Below are 26266 nucleotides of genomic sequence, written 5' to 3'. Positions count from 1 at the left end.
TATTGTCTAAACTGTCAGCAGCCATCCAGGGTTTCAGGCAGCTTTGCTCCAACACCACATGTTATTGGACTATGTTATAAGAAAAAACCTGCTCCTTTTCCCTTATGGGGTGTCCAAGAGCCTGTATAGAGTCCTTAACAGGGTTCCCTATCAGTAGGAGAAAATAACAGAGGCCAACCAGAGAATATTGAGAAGCAACGCAGATAGTAAGCCTGATCTTTATTAAACTGGTGCAACAGGGTCCTCACCACACACAGGAGGGAGGAGGAACCCCAAACAATGGTGCGCAAGCCCTTATATAGACTTTTGTAACTGCCCACCCCGTAGCTCAAGACCACCCCCCAAAACATCATACATACATCACTGAAGGTGGCGTGTTCACAGCAGAAATCCTGTTTGCCAGGATATCTGTTAATGGTCTCTGATTGCTTTACCTGGGCAGCCTGGCCACTCTTTTGTGATGGTAAATACTTTTAGTTCCTGAATCCAGGCCACAGGCTCACCCTATTCACACACAAATACACCCTTAAGACAGGTAGGCAAAAGACAATGGAGAAGCTTGCAGAGAAATATTTTAGGTCAATTTGCGAGTCAAAATGGTTTGGGAGAGTCAAAATGACTTCAGGATTGCTCTCCTGTACTATTTCAGACACATGGTTTATATACTTATGTATGTGTTTGCATTGTACATTTATGAACGTTGATTTTATATTTGGGTTCTTAGAATTCTTGTAACAGACTACAATTCCCACCATCCCTATTCACTGGCCATACTGGTTTGGGCTGATTGAAGTTGTAATCCAAATGTCTAGAGGGTACCAAGGTGGGAGAGGCTAGTATAAAGAAAACGTCAGAGAATTTTGCAGCACCTTAAAGACTTAAAAACTTTCTATGGGATGAACTTTTGCAGACTACAGTCCACTCTTCACCAGATGCAAGAAGTGTTGTCCTGAACTGCAGGAACATAGAAGGGGCAAGGTGGCGTGTGTGTGTACAAACAGTGACGTCAGGATAAACGAAATGCAAGGAAGCAGAGAGAGTGACCATTCTTATTTCATCATGGTAATTCACAAAAAGTAGCTGATAACACATCTTGGTATTGGTAAGCCAATTAACACATATGTGCTTAAAAAATCCTTTGTCTCAGTTCTATTCACCGGTGATAACCTTAAACGCGTAGCCCAGCAGTCTCCCTGGGGGCGCTTTGTGCCATTCCTCTTTACCTGTGGGGTGTGTCCGTATGTGTGTGATTTGATTAAAATTGGGGTCTAGAAGCGGGGCATGGGTTTCATTAAAAAGCACCCCCACCCCGCCTTCCTTTCTCCACAATTAGATCACGGATTCGCTGTAGAGCAAAAACAATATAGGATTCCGCTTATACTCCCACAATAGTAGTATAACTCAGGGCATGCCTACAAGCACAAAGTAGCGCGTCGTCAGGGCTGCAAAGGCGCAGGGAAGCAGCCCCACGATTGTATCTGGTTATCTCACGTCGGAATAAACTCTCCCACCACGCTGTTGCTACGCACTAACAAGTGCCTGATCACACTTTCAGGGTGGGCAGGGGGAGTCTCACTGAACTTAGTGCGACTTCACTTGTGCGCAAAACATAACTGGAATCGGGCTGCGCTAATTCCCTTTAGTTGCGTCCCCCTGGTCCCTCTTTTTAATTGCTGGAAGAGGTTGAGACTGAGCGGACGAGAGATCAGCGGGAGGAATAATATTGTAACCCCGCCCCCGCTTTTAGCTAGGGGAGTTTGCGCCTCGGGCACCGGACTGCTCGCTCGCTCGCGCCATTCACGGCTAAGAATTCCCGTCAGTCCGAAGGCGCGGGTAAGGGCAGGCTGGAAGGGCCGCGGCTTCGCGGGACCTCGGCGCGCATGTGCGACGCGCACGCTCCTTCCGCCGGAGCCCTGGCAGCATGTGCGCAGCCAGGCCAGGAAGGGTAAACTCCGCGCTCGCCAAAAGGGCCGCCCGACACCATTGGCTCCGCTTGCGCGCGCGCGCGCATGTGTGTTGGGAGGGGGGGCGGGAGAGAAGGCGAGTGTGGAAGCTTCGGGAGCGCGCACGCGACGGGAGCCGAAGTCCCCTCAAAGCGGGGCAGAACTTGCCAGCCCTGCTCTTCCCCTGCGGGGCTCCGTGTGTCGGCGGCATGGCTGCGAGGCGGCGGCGGCGAGGGCGGGCGGCGAAAGGCTGTGCCCCAGTTTGCGTCCAATCAGAGAGTGCATTGCGTGCACCGAGCAGGGCAGCAATGCGTAAACAACCAGCCCTGGGAAAGTCCTCCGCCCCCCTGCGCCGCTCCCTCCGCGCCGCTCCGCGCGAGGCTTCCTCCTCCTCCTCCCCCCGTCCTTCCTCCTCCTCCCTCCCCCGTGGAAGTCCTGTCAGCTGAACAGCAGCGCCGAGCGCGCCTCGCTTCCCCGCGCCGCCTCGCCTGCCTCCCGCCCGCCCGTAACTCCCGCGCCGCGTCCTCGGGGCGCTCCCGCTGCGCTGCTCGGGGGAAGGTAAGGGAAAGCGTCTTGCCCAGCCAGCCCGCTCGTCCCCGGCCGCCCTGCTTCTCCCTCGCCACCCCAGAGGAAAGTTAAGGCGGGGGAGGGCAGCGGGATGGCGTAGGGGGGGGGAGGGAGGAGGAGGGTTCGTCTGTCATAACAAGTTGCTGAACGTGCTTCTGCCGGAATCGCGCCTTGCAGCAGCAGCAGCAGCAGCAGCAGCAGCCGAAGCCAAAGGCGGGCTGGGAAGCGAGGCTGCTCCTGCGAGGCTCGGGAAGGGGCCGGAGCGGAGAGTTAACTTTCTCTCCCGCGTCCCCGCCGCCTCCTATAATTAAGGAACCTGCGTCGAGTCAAGGGAAGCTGGGACTTCCCATCACTGGAAAGGGGCAGGAAGGTGTCCTGGCGATGGTGCCTGCGAGCTTCGCAATGGGGAACCGAGCGCAGCACCACCAGCACCGCATCCTCTTGGGTGTCTCTTGCATTTGGCTGCTGCGTCGCTTCTTCCCTGCCGAGCTTTTTTCTAGCATGTCGCTAGTTTTTGACGAAAGGCTCCTGGTCCGGAGGAGCGCCCGTTCCGCCGGCTCCTTACTCCCGAGGTGGCTCGGCCGGCTTCCGCTTCTGGAGCTTGCTCGGATCATTCTTATATAAGATGTCACAGGAGGAGGAGATGGAGGAGCGACGCACGTCCTGGATGTGGCGAAGGGAGAGCTGGGCGCTCGCTCGGTGTTGACGGCGCCGATGGGCCACGACGCCGCGGACGCACAAACACACACACACCTGTCTGATCTCAAAAGTGAAACTGACATGCTGATATTACACCCGATCTCGCGGGTGCGGTAAAGGGGAGCGTTAAAGGCACTCAGGACTCAGGCACCCCCCCTTCAGGCTCCTGGTACCCATCTCCCTGGGCGCATAGTTGTTCTCCCTGCCCCCGCACTTTCGTCATGAAGGAAATAGGGAATAAATATTTGAGGAATTGGGGGCGTGGGTGAAGGGGAAGAGAATCCGGCGCCGTTCCGAATCCGGCCGATTGAGAAGGACCTTCGGTGTAAAGTGGTTTGTGGATTACAACCCACGTGTGTTTTTGCTTGTTAGTATGGCCCGGAGATGGTGACTGAATGGGTGAATCATCAGTTCCACAGAATAATGACTCACCTCGCTCTGTGTGTGTGTGTGTGTGTGTGTGTTGAGAGAGAGAGAGAGAGAGAGAGAGAGTAAGATGGACTCACTTACACACACACATTGTAAAAAGATGCTAATTGTCCAAAAGCTGTTTTTATTTTATGGTTTTCGCCATTTAATTGTCACAACAACCCTGTGAGGTAGGTCAGGCCAAGAGAAGGTGACTGGCCCAAGGTCACCTAGTGAATTTTATGGCTCAGTGGGGATTTGAACCCTGCTCTCCCAGGTCCTAGTCCAACACTCTAACCATTATCGCATAACCACCTATGCCATTCTTAACACATTTTGCCTGGGATTGGAGCCTGCTTTCATGCACACCTGTTTAGAATGGGTGTGTTAAATTGTTATCCTAAATGTGCTTTGATGAAGAGTCTCTTTAGGGTCAGGATGTTCCAGGTCATTTCAAATTAACAGGAGCTTTGAACCTTTCCCAGCAATCTTCTGTTGCTTTTCCTGCCATAGATAAGGGGAAACTCCTGTGGACTATTTAATACTTTGAATTCCTCCTTGGAGATTGCCTTGGTGATGCTATGGATTATAAGAAAATGTTGAATATTGAATCATTAAGGTTGAAAGCTTCAAAATAAATTCATGACCATGTTGCAAGACATGGTGTAGTAAAGTGGCAAGAAGGCACCTGATGCAGCCACCTTGCTGAAGCTTGGCAGGTCTGAGTCTTGCCAGTACCTCAATAGAAAACTACCTGAGAGCGCTGTGTTTCGTGATGGAAGGAAAGTGAGATGTAAATGAAATACAAAAGCAAGCACCCCTGTAGAATCAAAGTAAATTGACTCCATAAATGTACAGTTTACAGTTAGTGCCCTACTACTGTGGTTTGGGATTTATTTATTGGTAATTGATAAAAAAAAAATTGTATGCCACTGAACTGTTGAAACTCCTAAGCAGCTTACAGAACATGTAAGAGATACTATTTATAAAGGTCAAAAGATTAAAACAACTCCAAATGTGAATAGAATCAGTAGTTTAAATACCTATTAAAATACATGTCGCATCTGATTAGGCTTGCCTAAACAAAAAGCTTTTTAGCAGGTGCTGATAACAATGTGACCAAAGTGCCTGTCCAGTATCAATGTGCATAGGATGGGCCACATGGCCCCAGTAGGACTGTAACTGTGCAAAATAGTACTACTGTACTACTACTACTACTACTACTACTGCTGCTGCTGCTGCTTTTTGTGGGCATGTACTTTGCCCAGTTCCTTTGCTTCTGGTGGTTTCTGATGATCTGACTAAGGGCTCATCCAGACTTCCCTTTGTGCTGTGCTTTCCAGGCACAGGCCTGTGCCTTTCAGATCACTATCTAAGCAGGTTTTGTTTTGTTTTTATGCCCCCGCACCTTTCCCCAGGAAACCCCGCTGTTTACTGCTGAATCAGAACACACAGCAAACGGGTTTTCTGCAGATTGTTGTTTGTTTCCTTTCAGTCTTAACAATGGGTTTTCCTGTGGATGCAGGTGGACTTACAAAGTGTAGACCTGCGCCTGGAAAGCATAGCACAAAAGAAAGTCTGGATGAGCTGTAGCAGTAGAGGGCCAGGAGTAGGGGATTAAGGCCTCCCCAGAACAGGCACCGGCAATGGGTCCTGCTAGGGCCCTGGCAGATGTGTCCAAGGATGTTGAGTGCTGATGCTACCCCTGGCTGTGAGAAGAGTTGGGAAGAGGGGGAGAGGGAGAGAGCCCAGAGCCGCAGAATAGACAGACTGGAGATGTACAGAGTCTGTTGCTAGCTCTGCTATAGCCAAGAGTAGGGAAGTGGAAGCTGGGAGAAAGAATGCAGTGTCCCTTCTGGAAGTGGCAAAAGAGAAGGGAGGACTAGGCCAAGAGCATGTTCTGCAGATGCAATTCAGAGGCCTAGATGGGCGTTATGCAGAAATGGGATGAGTCTAGCCACTACCAAAGTTAGGTGTACCAAACAATGTTCTCCAGATCTAATTGTTCAAGTGAGTTACCACCTTTAAGGAAAGACAAGCCATTGAGTTAAAAGGGTCTTTGAGCCAAGAGCTGTTTAGGATGGAGAGCATCCTGTGACGTTGCCCCGTGGCTGTCAACAAAAGCCAAGTACAGTGGTACCTCAGGTTAAGTACTTAATTCGTTCTGGAGGTTCGTTCTTAACCTGAAACTGTTCTTAACCTGAAGCTCCACTTTAGCTAATGGGGCCTCCGGCTGCACCGCCGGAGCATGATTACTGTTCTCATCCTGAAGCAAAGTTCTTAACCCAAGCTACTATTTCTGGGTTAGTGGAGACTGTAACCTGAAGCGTATGTAACCTGAAGTGTATGTAACCCGAGGTACCACTGTACAAGCGTCATCAGTGTCAGTGCTTCATGACTCAGAATCAGGCAGAGAGCAAGCATGTCAATAGTAGGACTCTGGTGGCTAATTAACCAACTTACAGGCTTTCAGGCTACTGCAAATACAGACAAGTCTGCACAGATCTGTGTGCCTAACATAGAGTGGCCATTTGCTGCAACAGGTCTGCATGGTGGACTTGCACAGTTGTATGATATAGGATGTTGCAGAAGCTATGTCTGTGAAAGCAACCAAGTGTACCATGGCAGCCACGAATGCTGGATCAGAACAGCCGTCTAAATTCTGTCAAATCTGTTGCCCCATTAAAGTTAAAACAGCATTGCCTAATGCCAGATATTACTTGGAAAAAAGAAATAGTCATCGTGATAGCTTTCTGTCATTTCATGCAAAGACATAGAAGGCCAAAGAACTGGTCCAAATACTGCCTTGTGTCACAAACAACCAATGAAGCTGGGTTAGAAAGTACACACAGGAGGCTGGAGGAGTCAGTTGGAGTTAGGTACAACCGGTCAGGGTGTACCAGTTGAGATGTTCTACGAATATCCAGCTGCACAAATCTGAGATGGGAGATACTTGACTTGCTGGCAGTACATGTGAAAAGGATCTAGGGGGTCTTAGTAACATTAAAGGTAAAGGAACCCGTGACTACAGTGGTGCCTCACAAGACGAAATTAATTCGTTCCGCAAGTCTCTTCGTCTTGCGAGTTTTTCGTCTTGCGATGCACGGTTTCCCATAGGAATGCATTGAAAATCAATTAATGCGTTCCTAGGGAAACCGCCTTCAGACCAGGTCCGGGGACAGTCTGTCCCCGGACCTCTTCTGAAGGCTGGGGGGGGGGGACAAGGGCTTTTCTTCCCTCCCCCAGCATTTTAAAAAACCCCAGGACAGCGGAGGACTTCTCCGCTGTCCGGGCGATCTTAAAATGCTGGCGGGCGGCATTTTAAAATCGCCCCGGACACCGGAGGACTTCTCCGCTGTCCGGGGCGATTTAAAAGCCCCTGGGAAGGCAGGCAGGGGGGACAAAGACTTTCGCCCCCCGCCCGCCTTCAGAAGGTGTTCCCGCCCCCCGCCCCGCTTCGGAGCAGCGTTCCGAAGCGGGGCGACTGGGGCAGGTGTTCCCGCCCCCCCGCCCCGCTTCGGAACAGCGTTTTAAAATGCTGGGGGTCGGGAGCGAAGCGTTCGCTGCCGACCCCCAGCATTTTAAAATCTCCCCGGGACAGCAGAGACTTCTCTGCTGTCCCGGGGAGATTTTAAAATGCTGGGGGTCGGCAGCGAACGCTTCGCTCCCGCCCGCCAGCATTTTAAGATCGCCTGGGGCAGGCGGGGGGGGGGAAGGCAGGCGGGGGGGAGCAAAGACTTTTGCCCCCTGCCGGCCTTCAGAAGAGGTCCTCTTCTGAAGGCCGGCTGTGGGCGAAAGTCTTTGCTCCCGACCGCCAGCATTTCCCTATGGGCTTTCGTCTTGCGATGCAAGCCCATAGGGAAATTCGTCTTGCGAAGCGCCTCCAAAACAGAAAACCCTTTCGTCTTGCGGGTTTTCCGTCTTGCGAGGCATTCGTCTTGCGGGGTACCACTGTATTAGGTCCAGTCGTGACCAACTCTGGGGTTGCGGCGCTCATCTCGCTTTATTGGCCGAGGGAGCCGGCGTACAGCTTCCGGGTCATGTGGCCAGCATGACTAAGCCGCTTCTGGCGAACCAGAGCAGTGCACGGATACGCCGTTTACCTTACCGCTGGAGCGGTACCTATTTATCTACTTGCACTTTGACATGCTTTTGAACTGCTAGGTGGGCAGGAGCTGGGACTGAACAACAGGAGCTCACCCCGTTGCGGGGATTCAAACCGCTGACCTTCTGATCGGCAAGTCCTAGGCTCTGTGGTTTAACCCACAGCGCCACCCGTGTCCTTCTTAGTAACATTAGTCAGCAACAAAAAACAGTAATGCTGTTCTAGGCTGCAGCAACAGAAGTCTGATGTCCTGATCAAGGGAAGTAACAGTCCCATTTTATTCTGTCTTGGTCAGACCACACCTGAAGTACTGTGTCCAGTTCTGGGCACCATGACTGAAGAAGGCTATTGACAAGCTGGCAGAGGAAGCCAACCAAGATGATCAAGGGTCTGGAAAACAAGCCTTATGGGGAATAGTTGAGGGAGTTTGGTATGATCAACCTGGTAAAGAGGAGGCTAAGAGGGGATATGACAGCGATCTTCAAATATCTAAAGGTTTGTCTTATGGACGGAGCAAGCTTGTTTTCTCCTGCTCTGGAGGGTAGGAGCCAAATCAATGGCTTCAAATTACAAGAAATGAGATTCTGACTAAACGTCAGGAGGAACTTTCTGACAGTAAGAGCTGTCTGAGAGTGGAACAGACTCCCTCAGAAGGTGATGGACTCCCAGCAGAATGGATGGCCATCTGTCATATGATTTAGCTGAGATTGCCGCATTATAGAGGGTTGGACTGGATGACCTTTGGGGTCCCCTCCAAGTCTACGGTTCTATGATTCGATCTAATGCAGGAGTTTTGTTGATTACCCCCTGACATCACTATCTTTGACCTTATTTCTGATGCACTTCAAAGAAATCGGTACTTCGGTTTGGCAGCATCTAATCTCTGGAGCATTCTGCCCTTTGATATTAGGAAAGCACCTTGGATGTATTGCTTCCAGCACCTCCTAAACACTTTTTTGTTTAGACAAGCTTACCCAGACTACTGATTTTACTGACAAATATTAGAACAACCTTTTTTTACCCTTTTCTCAGCATGCTAATGAATATATTATTTCATATTAACCGCTTAGATGTTTGCAATGATTGAGCACAATATAAATCCTGCAAAGTAAAAATAAGTGTTAAAATATTCAAAGTGTCTGTAGAGTGGGACTAAAAGTAGCAAGATTTTCTGTAACTGGTAAGGGTGTCATACATTTGTTTTGACTGAGAATGGAAGGACTGCTGCTTTCCTGTTTGAAAGGAAATGGATGAAAACCCAACTAACTGTCCTGTTTCTGGAAAAGCCCCCATGACTAGTCCTGATAGGACAGCAAGGTTGAGAAGGAATGGGAATGAGAAGTGAACAAGGCAAATTCCATAGATCTGCTGTGCATTGGACTCTATCTGAAATTGTGCTTGGCTATAGAGACCCTTACTGTAGGTTTGGCTTGAAAATCCAGTCCACTTCAATCTGAAGGTTCTCAAATCCACTGGCAGAAGTAATTGAACTAGGCACCCATTCTAGTGGTAGCAACATCCTGGTAATGTGTCAACAGGATAGGCACTTTGCTGTTCCATTTTTCCTAGGGAAAGGGGAGGGCCGCTTTATTAAAGAGTGTACAGTTGTGGTGAAATGTTCAAACTTTATGCGGTTGCCAATTCTCATCTCATATTGTTCATCTTGTATTGTTCTCTCAGTATGAAAACTGCCCATAGTGACACTGGTTGTGTGGGAGTCTGGTGGATCTGAAAGATGCACACCGTCCTTTGTCAGTTCAAAGTGACCCTGTTGCCTATTTATTCCTTTAACCATTGTCTTTATTTGGCTTATTATATCTGACCCTAGCTGTGATTTTGTTCTCATTAGTGGCAACCCTGCAAGTTCATGTAGTTAAAGCAGAACCCAGTGGCTAGCAAGAAAAGGTTGCAAAGCAGGTCAGAACGGCCATGTTTGAAGTAGCAAAGTTGTCTGCAGTTCCACGAAAGCAGAGAGGCCTCCCTGAATGCAGTAACGATAATCTTTGTTTCCTGTTCGTATATCATTGATATGGCTATTATACAACTGTGGGCAGCTATACTGACCTGACATCTTATACTACCGTATTTACTCAAGTCTAATGCGCTATCAAATCTAATGCACACCTCAGTTTTCAGAACCTTAAAACCAAAAAAGGTATTTGCTGGTGAATGTAAATGTGCCATTGAATCTAATGCGCACCTTAATTTTTACAACGTAATTTCGCCAAAAAAAGGTGAGCATTAGATTTGAGTAAATACGGTATGTCAGTTTCCAGCACTGTACAACATGCTTTGGTGTTGCACTAGCAGAGTAGGTGCTATGCCTTTAGAATCGTAGAATTGTGGAGTTGGAAGGGACCACAAGGGTCATCTAGTCCAACCCCCTGAAATGCAGGGATCTTTTTGCCCAGCATGGAGCTCAAACCTATGACCCTGAGATTAATAGTCTCTTACTCTACCGGCTGAGCTATTCCGCAGGCTCTAATGTTACATTAGAGCAGCGGTTCTCAACCTGTGGGTCCCCAGATGTTGTTGGACTACAACTCCCATCATCCCTAGCTAGCAAGGCCAGAGTTCAGGGATGATGGGAGTTGTAGTCCAACAACATCTGGGGACCCACAGGTTGAAAACTGCTGCATTAGAGGGTTGCAACAGAGGTGAAGGGCAAGATGGGCAGGGTCAGGCTGCTAGTGATACTTGCTAGTATCAACACTTCCAAATAATCATTTTAGTGAGGCTCTGTCTGGAGTAGTAGAAATCCATAGGTTATTCTTCCGTCGTCTGATCCTGCAGCTTTGATCCTGTGCAGGTGTATAGCAGGATGAGGGTGAATGAACAGCATGTAAATATAGCCGTGCTGTTCAGGAACATTACAAGGAAACCTCACACATTGATGTGATCAGTGCTAACTGTGCTGGGTACTAGTGGCCTCTGTATATCACGATGGAAGGTTGTTGTGTATGTAGCTTAGGCGTAGCCAGGATTTTTGTTGGGGGGGGGCAGAACCTCAGTTAGCTGTGCATTTTTATTGATTTCTATTGATGGGGGGCTGCGCCTCCCTGCCCCCCTTGGCTACTACGCCCATGGCAGGCAGCAACAGGAGGTGAGATGGTTTGCTAGCCTCCAGCAGTCGCTTTATGGTGAAGAAAATTCTCATCCGCACTGTTAAGCACCAGGAAGCAGCAATGGAGGCAAGGTGTGCTGAAGCTGATGCCAACAGCCCTTGCCTGCACAACTATGATTATCCAGTCAAAAACCATGTAGCTGTAACCCGCATGATTCTGGCTGCAGCCTAACCTTCCTATCCTGCACCTCCCAGGGCTAAAAGATATGAGCAAGAATCCTGCCTGGTTGCCATGGAACGATGCTGGGTGATTTCACCCAGCGAAGGACCTTGTCAGCCACCACTGGTTACATGACACAGGAATAGTGGAGATATGATATATAAGGTCATGGACATCCAACTGGCTAATATAGGCTGCACTGTGGGCAGAAAATCAAGACAGTCTTGAAAGTAATCTCTAATCACAGGATGTTGTGTTGGAAAAATCAAAGTATTAAACAAGGAAACTTTGCTCAGCACAAGAAGATCAAACAAGTGCTGAATTACATGAGACTTTTCTGCCTTTCCAAACAGCACAGTATTTTGGATTCTTACTTGAACGTAGCTGTCTTTAATGCTCAAAGTTCTGTATATGTTGAGATAAGATTACATCTAACACAAACCTTCCTGGGCCAGAAGAACCCTACGTTACTCTGTTCCATTCTTATTTTGCAATGAAAAAGGGATGAGAAGAGGCAAGGTCATACTTATTGCAGATAATTTGGTTCTCCTTAATGTTCCCAGAAAGATGAGGTAATCTATACACGAACTCTCTAATTCCTCCCAAAGGTCATATCTGAATTCCATGTTGATTTTTATACCTGATAATAAAATCCTGTGACTGGTGAAGGTCAGAAGGAATTATTTAGAAACAGGTGAATTCCACAGACTGGGTTTAATGGAAGTAATAATAAGGCATTATAGTATTGGCACAGACTGGTGGGGGTTTTTGTGGTGTGTGTGTAAAACACAGGGGTAGAGGCAAGAAGCTGTTGTGGGTGTTTAGCAAGACTCAACATGAGCAGTAGTTATCTGAACTTGGGGAAACTGCAGAGTTGTCTGTCCTCTTTATGATTTTACTGCATTAGTAGTAGTTTTTCCAAAGAATCCTGTGCTTCACGAGTAGAGGGAAAGGGCTAAATGAAATACATGTGCAGAGATGGAAGCTTCACATTTAGGCATCATATGCTAACTACAACTACCATCTTGGGCGGGGGGGAAGTGTAGATTTGTAATCATTACTCATAAGCAGCAATGAATACAGTACTGTTGTTTTCTCTCATCATCTCTGTAGAAGAAAAGATGGCATGCAGGTGACATACATTATATTTTGAAGCAGGCCTTTCGCCTAATTACGCTTTAGGAAAGGCAAACAGGTAGGAAGGGCATTTCAGTAAGGGCAGAGAAGAAGAAGCATCCTCAATTTTTACTCCAGGTACGGAAAAGGGCTTTGTAATCCAAGGGCCAATTGTAATCCAAGATCAATGGCACATGAACTTTGAGACATTTGCATATGAACAAAAATACAAGATCTTGTGAACTGCTCCCAGCCAGAATCAACTTTTATATCAGCTTCCCATTAAAAAATAAATAAATGTTAGTGTGATATATTAGTTTTGAAACTGTTAACTGCCACTGGTTTGAAACTAGGATTGGCTCATCTAAAATTGGCAATAGTTTGTAGTGGAGACTGAACAAATAAGCTGCATATGTATTTGTTTCAGTCCGCCATAACAGACTGCATTTTAACCATCCAAATTCGCTTGCCCATCTGTGAAAAAGTAGCTTGAATAAATTAGTGCAGGTGGATGTGTTTAGTTGTTGTTTTTTATTGGTGACAAAGCTGTATTTGCTGTTTGAGGACTTCTCTCTCCCTTTTTCCTTCTCCCTGTAGCTTTAACAAACAGACAGACAGACAGACAGACAGAGACAGACAGACAGACAGACAGACAGACAAATCACACTGCAGCCTGGAAAGACAAAGCTGCTGAGTCGCTTCATTCACCCATATATTTAAGAGAAAATACCTTTGAATTGTCTAATGAACTAGAACAGGAGTTATAATCCTGCTCTTGTCAGGCACAAGACATAATTTTAACTGGAATGTTTTGAACTAACTTCTCAGTTGTGAATACAGGTAGAAGAGGAAAGGGGAGTTTGCAGTAAGAATAAATAATATGAAACAACAGGTTTCGATAAGATTCTGTAGTTCTTTAGCAGAATTTAAGCTGAGATGCAATCTGGCAATATGTCTAGGGTGGTACAATGTGGATTTTGTCACAACATATTTTAATCTGGATCTGAGTGGAATACCTTAACTGTAAATTCTTTTTAGTTCCATGTTTCAATCATTGTTTTATAAGATACCATGTGCTAATTTTTTCATGTGTTCCTAATTCTACTGTAATATATGAAGCACCCTTATACTTGGTCCATTGTTGCAAATTCATATCCTGTACAGGTGTTGTATACAATTGCTTTCTTGATGGTGGAGATGATGGGCATTTAGGACAGAAGTGAAGTTAAATGTAATGTACACAAACAGTTAATGAATTTTCATGCACTGTTTTTGGCACAGTTTCACTAGAAAGAACCCTAGGTCAATGCTGTGAAACCTCATGACCATTCACGTAGTGCGGTGTGGAAGAAGAAAAAATAGGAGTGATAATAATGTGTTTTTCTAGAAAAACAGGTACCAGAATTGAGTTCTGACTGAAAAAAAGCCCTGGTTTAAGCCATCTCCAGGTGTTTTGGAACCCCTGGGCATGCTAGTCTAGGGGCACTTCCAGACAACTGTTATTTGCAGGTGGGATTCAGTGGCATATTGGCAACAACAAACTTGCTTCCAAAAAACCTTTGGGCTTTTTGCAATAAGGACTGGACTTGCAAAGCTTGGTCAACTTTAAGATCCATTTCATCTCTTCTAATGCCCAGTCTAAGGCCCATTTGTAAGCATGCTGTCTACTGTGACATGTTTTTTGTTCATGTTCCTATGAAGGAATTTTGTTGCCCAAGTGCATCTCCATCTACCACCGAAAGAAACCACATCCTTTCATCTGAGTTTTAAAAACAGGCATTTCCCTGCTTTTCTATAACCGCCTGGTTCTCACTTGTCTCCTCCATGGCCAAGAAACCCTTTCCACCAATCTGAATCATGGCGCTCTCAACCACCTGGCCCTTACAATCTGGCGCAACAACTTTGAAAGGCTGTGCAACGAGTTGTATGGTGAGTTAGCTAGGGGGAAAATGGGTTACTCTTTTTCTCTGTGGAAAGCAGCTCCAATGCTGAAACAGCACTATGCTCGGTCCCTGGTGGGAAAATGAAAGATAGCATTGCTAGACAACACTCTTGCCACTCGGGGACCAGTTTTGCCTAGACTCCAGGGACTGTTGGCACACTGGCATTAATGAGCTTTAACATGAAATGGGAATGTTCCAAATTGAGAAAGTGTATGTGCAGAGCACAGTTTCTCCTATGCAACTTCACAAGACACACAAAAATGAAGCATGTCAAAAGCCAATCAAAAATTACCTACATAACAATGTTTGTTCTGAAGTATTAATTTTATTTATTCTTGCATCACTATCACTGTGATTGTCTGAAAAGCATATACTGCCCAAACACACCCCTCTTTATTAGTAATCACTTTTTCAACCTCCCAACCCCTTTCATTGTTTCTGTGCTTTCTCTTCCTCTCCCCCACCCCCTGTTGACCAGAATCCTGAGGACTGGTTTGTAGAAAACACTAAAGGTGCGAACATCAGAGCACAAACCAAAGAAGAATGAATGCACAACCATTAGCAAGGAAGGCTGGTCCATTCAAGGAAGCGGACCCTGCCCCACCAAACCCAGTCTTCTCTCAGCCAGCCCCACCTGTTTACCTCCTTCCCTACAGCCAGACTAGAGCAGGGGTCAGCAACCTTTTTCAGCTGGGAGCCAGTCCACCGTCCCTCAGACCATGTGGTGGGCCGGACTATATTTGGCAGGGGGGGGATGAGAGACTTCCTTTGCCCCACAAATAACCCAGAGATGCATTTTAAATAAAAGAACACATTCTACATGTAAAAGCACGCTGATTCCCGGACCATCCGTGGGCCAGATTGAGAAGGCGATTGGGCCGGATCTGCCCCCTGGGCCTTAGGTTGCCTACCCCTGGACTAGAGGGTGGCACTGGCTATCGGCTTCTTCCTCAGTCTCAAGTGTTGCCTTTCTAAAATGCAGCAGGGAGGAGGAAGACAAAGCTAACATTAGCTGGCTCTGCCCATAATTGTCTCTGGCCTCCTTACCTTTTACCCTACCCAGTGGGCACCAGTCACCACGTACCTCAATGAACTTCCTTTGAAACTGTAAGACTTGGAGCCAGTGTGGTGTAGTGGTTAAGAGTGGTAGATTCATAATCTGGTGAACCGGGTTCGCGTCCCCGCTCCTCCACATGCAGCTGCTGGGTGACCTTGGGCTAGTCACACTCCTCTGAAGTCTCTCAGCCCCATTCACCCCACAGAGTGTTTGTTGTGGGGGAGGAAGGGAAAGGAGAATACTAGCCGCTTTGAGACTCCTTCGGGTAGTGATAAAGCAGGATATCAGATCCAAACTCCTCTTCTTCTTCTTCTTCTTCTTGGACCACACAGGTAGGCATTGGGGAAGGAAGTGGCAGCGGTCAGCTGCTGCTTTTTGTTAGTACCCTAGTTATATTGTTTTATGGTGCGTTATAGTTTATTTTGGCTGTAGTCTGAAACACACAGTATTGGATAATAAGGCCCACTGAATACTGTGAGACATACTTCTGCATCAACATGTATAGGATTATGCTGTCCGAGAAAGCCATTCAAACAGCTGTAGACTTTATGGCTTTTTTTAACATCACGCCAGCTTCCCCCCACCCCTTCTCCTGTTTTTATAGAATCTCAGAATTGGAAGGGACCCCCAAAAGTCATTTTCTCCAACCCCCTACAATATAGGATTCGCAACTAAAGCACCCAGGACAAAGGGCCATCCATCTTTCAAAGTCTGCTTAACCTCCAGCATGCTAAGCTGCTCTGAAGAACTCAAAAGCCTGCTCGCTTATTTTACGACACTGGTTGGCATTACTGTAGGTTTTGGAACATACGAACTAACGTGGCTGCCTGTGCTTTTTCTCGACAACCAATCAAGAGTTCTATTGAGAGTAAGGGATAAATGATAAAGAGCTTGAGTGTGTGTACCTAACAAATCAGCTGGCTTTTGCATGCTGCGCCTGTTGAAAGCAGACAGTGCAAAATCTCATTTAACATTATAAGCTGGAGAAGAGATTCTGGAGGCAATAGTGCTCAATTGATCACTACAAATTATGGACAAATTTGTATAACTAGCTAGGTAATGACAACCTCCACAAATCTGTACAAAAGGTATACGGAATTCGCTCCTGTGAACCTGGAAAATGAAAACAAGCCGTGATACGTTGGTTACTGTTTTGTTCTTGTGGTGTAAAATTGGGGTGGCAGCACTTAGAACAGTAAAATAAATAATTGGATATGCTTAAAATAGCTCTTTAGATGCAGGTATTTAAAAAAATACACAAAATAATTGAGAGATTCCTTTATATGCTGTCTTAGGGGAATAGGGCAAGCCCTATGTTCCCTTTATTTACTAAATTTATATCCTGCCCTTCCTCACAAAGCAGCCTAGGGCAGCAAACACGTGTGATAGAGCAATACATTTAAAAAGTGAACAAACCTACTTAAAATGTTTTAAAACAATCAAAAAGCATCTAAAAGCAAACACAATAAAACTTTAATTTTAAAATAGATTTAGCCAGAGTGGCTTTGAAAGGGGCTTTTTACCATTTTCCCTAGACTTAAGGAGGCTTGCTATCACACAGTCTGAGTACTCTTTGTCTGAAAGCACTATATTGTTGGCTTTTCACAATCCGGAGGCATTTATATGTGACAATTAACTCAAATGAACTAATTTTAAGCATACAGTAGATCGGTGAAAATGTGCTAATTTTACTGTTATTCCTTGAGTGTTTAATTAAGGCTGCAACTCTAGAGTCACATTTCAAGGAGTAATTCTCATTGTACACAGTGCCTTACTTCTGAGTAAACATGCACAGGATTGTGCTGCGAGTTAGCATTTGACACTAAGGTGCCAATTTATTCTAGCTTTTGCTACAATTAGAATTGGTTCTAATTTATTTTTAAATTAGGTTTTTTTTTAAAAAAAAATGTAATAGCTACTTATAAAAAGTACTTACACAGAAGGAAATGTATTTTTGAAGATGGCATAGGAATGCACCAAAATAAAAACGAAGTTTTGCTTCACAACCATTGTTCTGAAATAATTTATCAAATTCCTTCTGGGACTGACATCTGAATAGTCAACTACAACCCACAGAGGGGGTTTTGCCAATCAATTAAAGTTGCATTATTTGCCAAATGAATAATTAAAAAAATCACATGATTAACTGAAAGCTTCGTTTTCCATGTACATAAAAACTTATATGAGAAATCAAAAAGGGTTTCTTCAGTTAATTTGCAATCCTAGACATAAACTTGCTTGTCTATACAAATTCCATGCCATGACAAGTTGCCATGAAAATCAGTCAAAATCCAGTGTCCTGCCCTTTAACTAGTATAAACATTTGCCGTGGATAGCATGTTTGAAATATTTTTTTTTTAAGGCAATGGTTTAGATTTTCTTTTGTCCCTTTAATGGGATCAAACGGATCAAGAACATTTAATGGTAGGCATATATGGAGTTAGAAATTAGAACTGACAATGAAAGTTTGGGATCAAGATAAGTATAGCATAGATAGAGCAATAAGTCCCAATAACTTATGTGAAAGTTAGTAATCAAACCAGTTTTGTGGTCTGCTCTGCAAAGCAAATACAGAACAACTATTAGAGCTAATCTCTAATGTAATTTATACTGTAGGACCAGTGTACCAGACATTTAGCAATAACCAGGATAGTGTGTATGTATCTGTTTATGCTACATGTTTAGGTCATGATCAAAGTTATACGTACACACCCTAATCCTAAATGCATCCACTGGTCCACTGATTTCAAGGGAAAGCAAATTTCTGCTTCAGCCGGCACCATAATCCTCTTGTACCTTAGGGGAATCCAGGCTAAATAAATTGCATCTGAGTTGTATGGGACAAATATTTCATTATTTGAGACGTAATTTTTAAGTGTTATTCTATTACTTCTGTAAATCTTTGTCTGATAGTTCTATATTATATACTTTCTCTTTAAAGTATAGCTCTTTCAAGCCTGTATGAGATTTTAAAAAGACCTGTATTATGGTCGAAAAATATTGGGGTGATAAAACAACTGAAGTGTACAATAGGTTTAGTCTTTTCATATTCCTTGCTCTATGCTTGCAGTTTAGGGACATGTGCCTTACGAAAAAAGCTGGAAATGGTCTGCAGGTGAAGCTACTTTTCTGGTTTTATAACTAACATAATACACCATAGCTGATCTTGGGGTTTTCCTCCACCATCAATTGGGAGTCACAGTATTGACAGTTTTTGCAACTTTCCTGTTGCTGCTTCTGTTTTTTTGGTTTTGGTTTTGTTTGTTTATTGTTTCGTGGCGCTGGATTTATATTATTGTTTTTATGTTTTATGTGAACTGTAGAAAGGTGGCTAATTAATTGTCAAGTTGCCTGACTAATATGGAGTTGTGGGGTTTTTTAATTAAAAAAAAAAAGGAATGGAAGCTTATTGGCAGCAACGCAGCAGGAGATGCAATTCTTCCATTACCCTTAGATGACAAATTTCCTGAAAAGGGAAGTTTTTGATGCAGTCATACAGCTGGCTAATTTTGGTAGAGACAACATATCTGCATGATTTCAGCCAGATGCATTGTTACTGCTGTCTGTCTGTCTGTCTGTCTGTCTGTTGTGGCTTTTACACAGTCAGAAACCACACTGAAAACAATTGTATTTTTTCTTTAAATATATTGAGGTTTAGAACATAGCATCAGGTATGTTTACATATCAGCTACATTTATGTACTGTTCTGTCCCCAAATTATACCATAATGAGCACAGTATCCTGTCACTGTGTGTAACAAATGTGTACTTAGTACCGAAATAGTAATTCACAGCCAAGGGACAAGCAGATCTCCAGTAATTAGCCTGCTTAAATATCACTGCTGAATCAAACATGTAGTAGTTCCTTGTGTTCATTCCCATTATTTAAATAGAGAATGTATTAGAGTATGTTGTGCAGTTATTACATGGGCCAAAGTGTCTCCAAGCATATTGTCCTTAAAAAATAAGTAGACCAATCAAACTCTGCCTCAGTTGGGCTTGCAGTCTACAAACAGATGTAATGAAGGCAGTAGAGGAAAGGAAGGTGAATGTAGGTAGAAGTAATGGGGGGGGTAAAGGAATTTAGGGATTATACTTCAGCATTACATATATGCAGCTATTTAAAATAAACTTGAATGATCAAGAAAAGATTGAATTCAGTACTTCAGGCTATTTTGATTTTTAAAATGTATGGCTATCCCAAGAGTTCCTTGTTTGGGAAGCTTTTATTTCAGGTTGGCAAGTTCAAAATTAAACAGGGCAACAACAGTAGTGATCTGGTATGGATTATTTAATTATACATAGACACAACTCCGCTGTAATATTTTGAAATGTTTTATGGTTTGTTTTTCATCCAAGATTTAACGTAGGAAAATAGGTGTATTTGTTTCAAGCTTGTGACGAAATGCTTCACTTTTTAACGGCAAGCGGAGCAGCCATTTCTACAGAATTTTAAAAACATTCATATTTTATTGCCACAAAAAGCCCATTCATTCTCTCTTGGGAGTGAGGAGGGAAGTTGCTGTCCTCCCAGTATTCACCTTCTTGAATAATTTGGCAGGGAAAGGGATGCTTCTCCGCTGCAAGGGATGCCCTTCAGAAGGTGCTTTTCCTGGAGGGGAAAGCCAGTGAAGTGTGATTTGTTACAGTGTGGAGATGGCAACTTCCAGTTTGTGCTACTTGGACTCTTGTTCAGACAGGTGCAGTTGAAGAGTATAGCACTGTGATCTGGAATGAAAGGGGACTCTTTCTCTAATGGGGGGGGGGGCAACAACACTATCTATCTCTAGGCTCTGCCCCACTTATCTGAGAGCAGCAGCGCCTACCAAGCCACTAGCATCCTCGCTCCATTCTACAGGTGCTCACGGGAGTGTTTTTCTGTCAACACTTGCTGGATGCGGTTAAGGGAAAAGTAATACCTTGTGCCTTTTTCTAAAGGCAGAGCCCAGGAGAGATGCCAGGGTTCAAGGCTATCTCCAAACCTGATCTCTGACTTAAACACACGCCTGCCTCATACCAATCAAATGAAGACTGGCAGGGATGCCAACTTGAGTAAAATATGGGGGGGAGGCAGTTAAGCCCTGTTCTGTACACACCCTACATTTGAATGGCAATGCCCATCAACTTTGGGGGTACAACGCCCACAAATAATTTAAGGGGGTCGAAGGAAGCCCGCCCCTAGGAGCTGGCTTCTTTGAAGACCGGTGTTGAGCAGTCTTGCTGACAATGCAAGTGTGTTTTTAACTCCGGGCTTCTGAGCCAAAGGAGCCGGGCTTGGGCGACCGGCTGTCTTCGCCCTAGCCAGATCCCTGCAACCGCGCACGCGCCGCGGTTCAAGTGGTTCTTGGTCAGCGCGGAAGGAAAAGCACTCTGCACGTGCTCAGGCGCGCTGCCCTGCGTTTCTGCTTCAGCGCTGAAAGGAGGCTCTGGGAGGCCAGGTGAGCCCTGGTTGAAAGGACGTCGTGCGCGCGCAGCGACGGCGTGGCCCAGGCGACGGAGGAAGGCTCGCTTTGGGGCTGTCCCGTCGGCCTCAGTCAGACGTAGGCCGGGCGCGCCTGCTCTTTCCCTTTCTCTTTCGCCGGCAGGCGAGCGGGCCGGGGGAAGCGCCAGGTATGAGAACCTGAAGAGGAGAGGCGCGCAGGGCGGAGCGGGGAGCGCCTGCGGGGCGTCGGGTGCCTTAAAAGAGAGGGGGAGTCCGAGGTGCAGACCTGAGACCGGGACCAAGCTGTGAGACCATAAATTGCGGGGGGGGGGGGGGGTGATAAAGAAAGAGAGTAAATAGCTTTTTTAAAAAACTAAGGAAGAAACAAACTCTCCTGCTAACCCCGTTTATGGAAGGGGCTTGACTGTTGGAAGGAAACTGAGCAGCCCCCTCCCTCAGCTTCTCAGGGGACAGACAAGCCTATTGCCAGCTTCGAGGTTTCTCTTGTACCTCTGAGTTCTTATCACAAGCTCTTACGCGCTCCCTACCTCCTGCTTTTCCTTACTAACTTCAACGAGCATGCAAATGTTGCAGGCATTTCTTCCTTCCTCGGGCCAGTTCAAACATCTTTTGTATTTGCGTTGTGGCTGCGGGATCATCTCTGTTGTCAGACTTCCATTTCCTGGGTTTTATTTTCGTTTTTTATGTGTGCTACAGGGCTCAAAGATGTCTAACTCCAAAAAGAAGCAGAGGTTAGGAATCGTGACCCCCTGAGGACCCTTGGATTTTGATCAAATGCCTGGAGAAGTCCAGCTGCGCAGGGCAGCTCACCGGCTCCTGTGATCCTGCCACCTTCGCCTTCCAGATTCACGGATCGGGTCCAAACCATTTTATTGCCGCAGCCTGTGCCACGAATGGCTACCCAGAGGAAGCACTTTGTGAAAGATTTCAATCCCCATATCACCTGTTGTATCTGTAAAGGATATCTTATCAAACCAACGACAGTAACTGAGTGCCTCCATACTTGTAAGTAGGATTATGTGAGGCATCTGTCTTTGGAACAAAGTGGTCTTTGCTCCAATTATTTATTTTATCTTATTTACTACATTTATGCCCTGCCTTTCCCCCAAGGAGCTCAAGTCAACCTGCATGTTCTCTATTTTATCCTCACACCAGGGGCGTAGCGTGGGTTGTCAGGACCCGGGGCAAGGCAAGTAATTTGCACCCCCTAACCCGTGGATTTGCGCCCCCTAACCCATGGATTTGCGCCCCTAACCCCCAGATGTTGCGCCCGGTGCGGCCGGCCCCCCCCTGCACCCCCCACGCTACGCCACTGCCTCACACAACAACTCTGCGAGGTAAACTGTAAGATAGTGACTGGGCCAAGGTCACTCAGTGTTTCATGGCTGAGTGGGGTTTTGAACTTGGATCTCACTGATCCTAGTCCCACCCTCCAGCCACTACACAACATAATTTTAAAACCAAGACATAAAAGTTTATGCATCATTATACTATTGCTTAATATACACCATTATAGTATCCATAGCATACACTTCAAATATTCAAACAGTATCACTTACAGAATATATCACAGTTATTCCTTAATACCAGAAATTTCAAATAGTTGAAGGAAGTTTAAATAGTTGAGCTATGCCTGTGACAAAAGTGTCACAGGGTACTGGTTGACATAGTTTGGATTCTATATTTTTTCTTAGATCTACCGGTGCCTTCAACTTAAAAGAAGCAAAAAAAAAAAAAAAAGTTGTTTTAAAGAACTTTGTTCAGTAGTTACATTTTGACAAGCCACGAAACTGCTGAAGTTTTTGCTAAAGACAAAAATGTCATGAAGTGGGACTGACAGGCCAATCCTGTACAAGGTTTAAATTCCCTTGATGAGTAGTTTTAATAAAATGGTCCTAATGGTCCTACAGATTGATAGGTAGCACCCATAAACTTTTCATTCTTGCATTTATGAGGCCTCCACTCAGAACGAATTAAGTAGTGTCCTGATTTACATTCTAGGTCACCTTCCTGTGTAAGCATGTTTGCCACATGTATACCAGTGTTTGTCACAGTAAAAAAAAAAGTGTAACTAAAGTGTTCTGCAGTTGCATGATTCACTTCTACTGTTAAAGCTAAATGCTATAGAATGCCTGGATGGAAAACTGCTTGGGAAATATTTGTTAGCCTCTCTGAGCTCCTTGGAGAAAGAGTGATGGATAAGTGTAATAAATATTAAAGGGGTTTGTGTATATATAAATGTACATGCACCACATTCATATGTCATGCTGAATCAGTGGTGGATTATCTGTAGTCCACATGTTGGATTCAGAGTCCCATCAGCCCTGCCCAGAACGGCTAATGGTCAGGGAGAATTAATATGTAGACTGACACAGGTTCCACATACCTAGTTTAGCATCACATGCAGAACTAACATGAGCAAGCCTAGGGTTCACATAATTTCCCATCCAGTATGGGTGGGAGAATGACCAAAAACATTTATTTTCAGTTTCCCCCTGATCTCTGCCTATTGTTGTATGCAAACCAAGAATCATGATTATAGCTGACTGATCAGTTAAAAGGGAAAAAAGGCTTTGGAAGCCATGCTTTGAAGTGGGCTTGTTGGAAATTTGTTTGTTATAACTCACAATATCTGGTTTGCAAGTGACGATAAACTAAGATTAGAAGAAACTGAAAGTAAACATTAGCAGAGTTCTACTCCAAGGTACATGGGAAAAGTCCAGGGCTCATTTCAGGGCTCATTCCATGGTTTAGCATGATGTCCAAGTTGGGCCATGGTGGACATGTACCTGGAAGTTGCCAATGGCAGCTTCCCTGTACATGTCTACTGCAAGTTTTTGGAGACTTATTTCTCCCCTTTACACCTGGTGGTATCCACTGAAGGGGCACAGAAGTTCAGATACTGTGGGGGGTTTTCCTTAATGTTGCTGTTGGCTGCCTTGATGGAAGAGAAAATGCTGAATTAAAATATTTAAATAAATAATGCAGGCACACGTGCAACATAAATCTGTCTCTTCCCCAAATCCAGAAGCTTTGCTTTGTGTTTTCCCTAAATTGGTATGATAAATCTTGATGGTTACTTTAATTCAGTGCTGGGTAACCTGTGGCCCTCCAGATGTTGGGACTGTGGCCAATGGCCTGCGATGGTGGGAGCTATAGTTCAACAACATCTGGGGAGTCTCAGTTCCCTGTCCTGGCTTTAAATTTTTAAGTTATTTTGAAAAGAGTCACATTAAAAGAGAGCTCTGCAGCCTATCTGAATCTCCTTGCATGCTCTGTGCAGATGGAGCTCCTGGCTTCTGCTCTGATTTGAATTTTGAGAGCAGCTTGGCACATGCAAATCAGTTTAGAGAAGTCAGCAGATTTTACCAGGTGTGCTGGAAAGAAAATCCCAACACTATATGAAGAAGGCAGGAAGGAACTTGGGATGCACTTGTGATAGGTGTGGGCATGCTCTTTTAAATGATAGCATTCAGAAATCATTCATCCAATTTACATTTTTTTTCTAATACCTATTTCTTACTTGATTTTGTAGTTTGTAAGAGTTGTATTGTGCAGCACTTCGAAGAAAGCAATGACTGTCCCAGATGTGGCAATCAAGTTCATGAGACCAATCCATTAGAAATGTTACGGTAAGAGGATATTAAATACAAATTATTTCAGTGGAGAGAGTTTGTCTTAAATTGCCTTTTGACGTGACTGGCTACCTATAGGAATATAGAAAGCTGCCATACCGAGTCTGAGCATTGGTCCATACAACTCATTATTGCATCTATGCTGAGTGGCAGTAATTCTCCAAGCTTTCAGATGGACCAGGATGCAATCCCATGATAATAGTGTGTGTAATCATGTCTTTTTACCTTACCTGTATGCCCGCTCCTCTGCTCCTAGCAGTGCAGAATAATTGTCTGTTATGCAGTGCAGTGCAATGACTTATCAGTTCAGTTTCTTTCTTAAAAAAACAACAACTAACTGGTGCACATAAATGGCCTTTTAAACAAAAAAAATCGCAAGAACCTTAAATGTCCTTGAGATTAGGGATAGGGTAGGAGAGAATACAGAAAACTAACATGTAGGGGGATCAGACTACATAATCATGGGCTTGGAAGAAAATTAGGTGCCTGTTTGTAATGGGGAAGCAAGTAGGGAAATATCCTTGGGAAAATAATGCCAGGAAATCATGGCTGTTTCTGCTTCTTTGCTCCCTTTTTCTTTTGCTGAATCTGCAGGGTTTTTCACCTTCTTTCCTCCCCAACTGAGCTCTGCAAACCAGAATCTTTGCATTGTTAAGGAGGCAAAAATGTGATGAGCAATTTATCTTACTTTTCAAATATGACTATTAGGGAATACTTCTATAGTGGGAGAAGAGGTTAAGATGTAAAAAGAAAAAAAAAACTTCCCCAAACCAAGTGGTCATACTGGAAAGTGGATATATAATGTGTTTTGTTGGTTTCAATGGTTGAGTTGCAACACAGTTTAACTGCAACAGGATCCATGTCCTAGATTTTACAGATTTTTAAAGAGATGCACAGAACTATCTTTTGTTGTTAAAGAACAGGAAGCCCAGATTTCCAGAACTATTCTTATTCTAAGTTGCAAGGTAGCATTACTATATGTAGAGTTGTAAGAAACTATAGGAAAAGACATGTATGCTGGATCACACCAACAGCCTTCTCCCTTGGTCAGTACTGCCGCTACCTCCACTTCTTCTCTGGCAGGAGAAAGTGAATGACTTGGGTCATGAATGGCTACCTACAGGGAGCCTCTTCTGAATGATTTCAGTTGCCTTATAATCTGTTGCACAAGTTTCTTCTGAAACCACTGTATCTGAGATGCTTTCACATCAGGCACTCAGTTGCAGGGAATTATTTTTATTTCTTTCCAGTTGCATGAGGTGGTGGCAGCAGCAGAGAAGGAAGCAGGTGAGGCAGGACTAATGGCTTGAACCAGCATTGAAATTGTTCTGTGCTCATCTGTTAGTACAATTGCAAAACTGTGCTCACAGACAGTACAGGTGAAATATCTGCTGTGTGTCCTCATTTTGTTATATTTCATGACTACCTTCACTTTTAATGTTTATTAGAAATCCCATTTCAGCACAAGTACATCAAAACTGTAATAAAAAATATATAATATTAGTAACTGAGCATGAATACTATCCAGTTCATAACAGTCAATGGCAGTTAATGCAACTTGTCTCTCTGTGGTTTGCTACTGGCTTAGGACAAAACTGGTCTATTGGCTCTGTACTGGTAAATGGACAGAAGAATCAGTAGATTTTTATGGACTGCCTTTTTCCAGAAGAGTTTTGCAATCTGATCTGTTTGAGGGGAAAGTCTGTCCATTAGATCAATCAGCTGCTCACAGGGACCAATCCTGAAGCTTCTCATACGACCCTGCATCCCTTTAATTCCCCACTTACGCAGGGGTTATATTCCGGCACCCCATGCACACAAGTGGGCATTACATAAGTGGGGAGCACCCTCTAAACACCCTTTAAATGCCCTTTCTGCCAGTCTCTCTCCAATCCAGATCAAAAGTACTGCTTCTGGCTGGGGGCTGGAGGACGTGGGGAAAACTGGCAATGGCTGCTGTGCTACCACATACATCAGCTGTTAGGCGGGGAGGCTGAACAGCCTAAACCTAAATTACAGGACTGTGACCATGTTATTTTTAGGGGAAGTTTGCAGACAAATTTTAAA

The 26266-nt window shown here is 44.9% G+C and overlaps 1 protein-coding gene across 4 annotated transcripts in view; it reads left to right on the top strand.

Moving 5' to 3' along the window:
* Positions 1-2207: 2207 nt before the first annotated feature.
* PCGF5 (polycomb group ring finger 5) overlaps positions 2208-26266 on the top strand; it is a 40273-nt gene continuing 16214 nt past the window's right edge. For 3 of the 4 annotated variants that reach the window (XM_081004631.1, XM_081004629.1, XM_081004632.1), the window contains exons 1-3: positions 20581-20731; positions 21261-21569; positions 24100-24196. In XM_081004631.1, coding sequence (XP_080860757.1) covers positions 21458-21569; positions 24100-24196 — 209 coding nt within the window. In that variant the 5' untranslated portion in view covers positions 20581-20731; positions 21261-21457. Of the gene's footprint in view, positions 2502-20580; positions 20732-21260; positions 21570-24099; positions 24197-26266 lie in introns of those variants that run through there. The other variant, XM_081004630.1, reaches the window with a different exon arrangement.

Source organism: Podarcis pityusensis (genome assembly GCF_964106645.2).
Source record: "Podarcis pityusensis genome assembly, chromosome: 5".
Lineage (NCBI taxonomy): Eukaryota > Metazoa > Chordata > Lepidosauria > Squamata > Lacertidae > Podarcis > Podarcis pityusensis.
The sequence above is the reverse complement of the archived record's forward strand: the minus strand, read 5'-3'. Positions and strand labels throughout refer to the sequence as shown.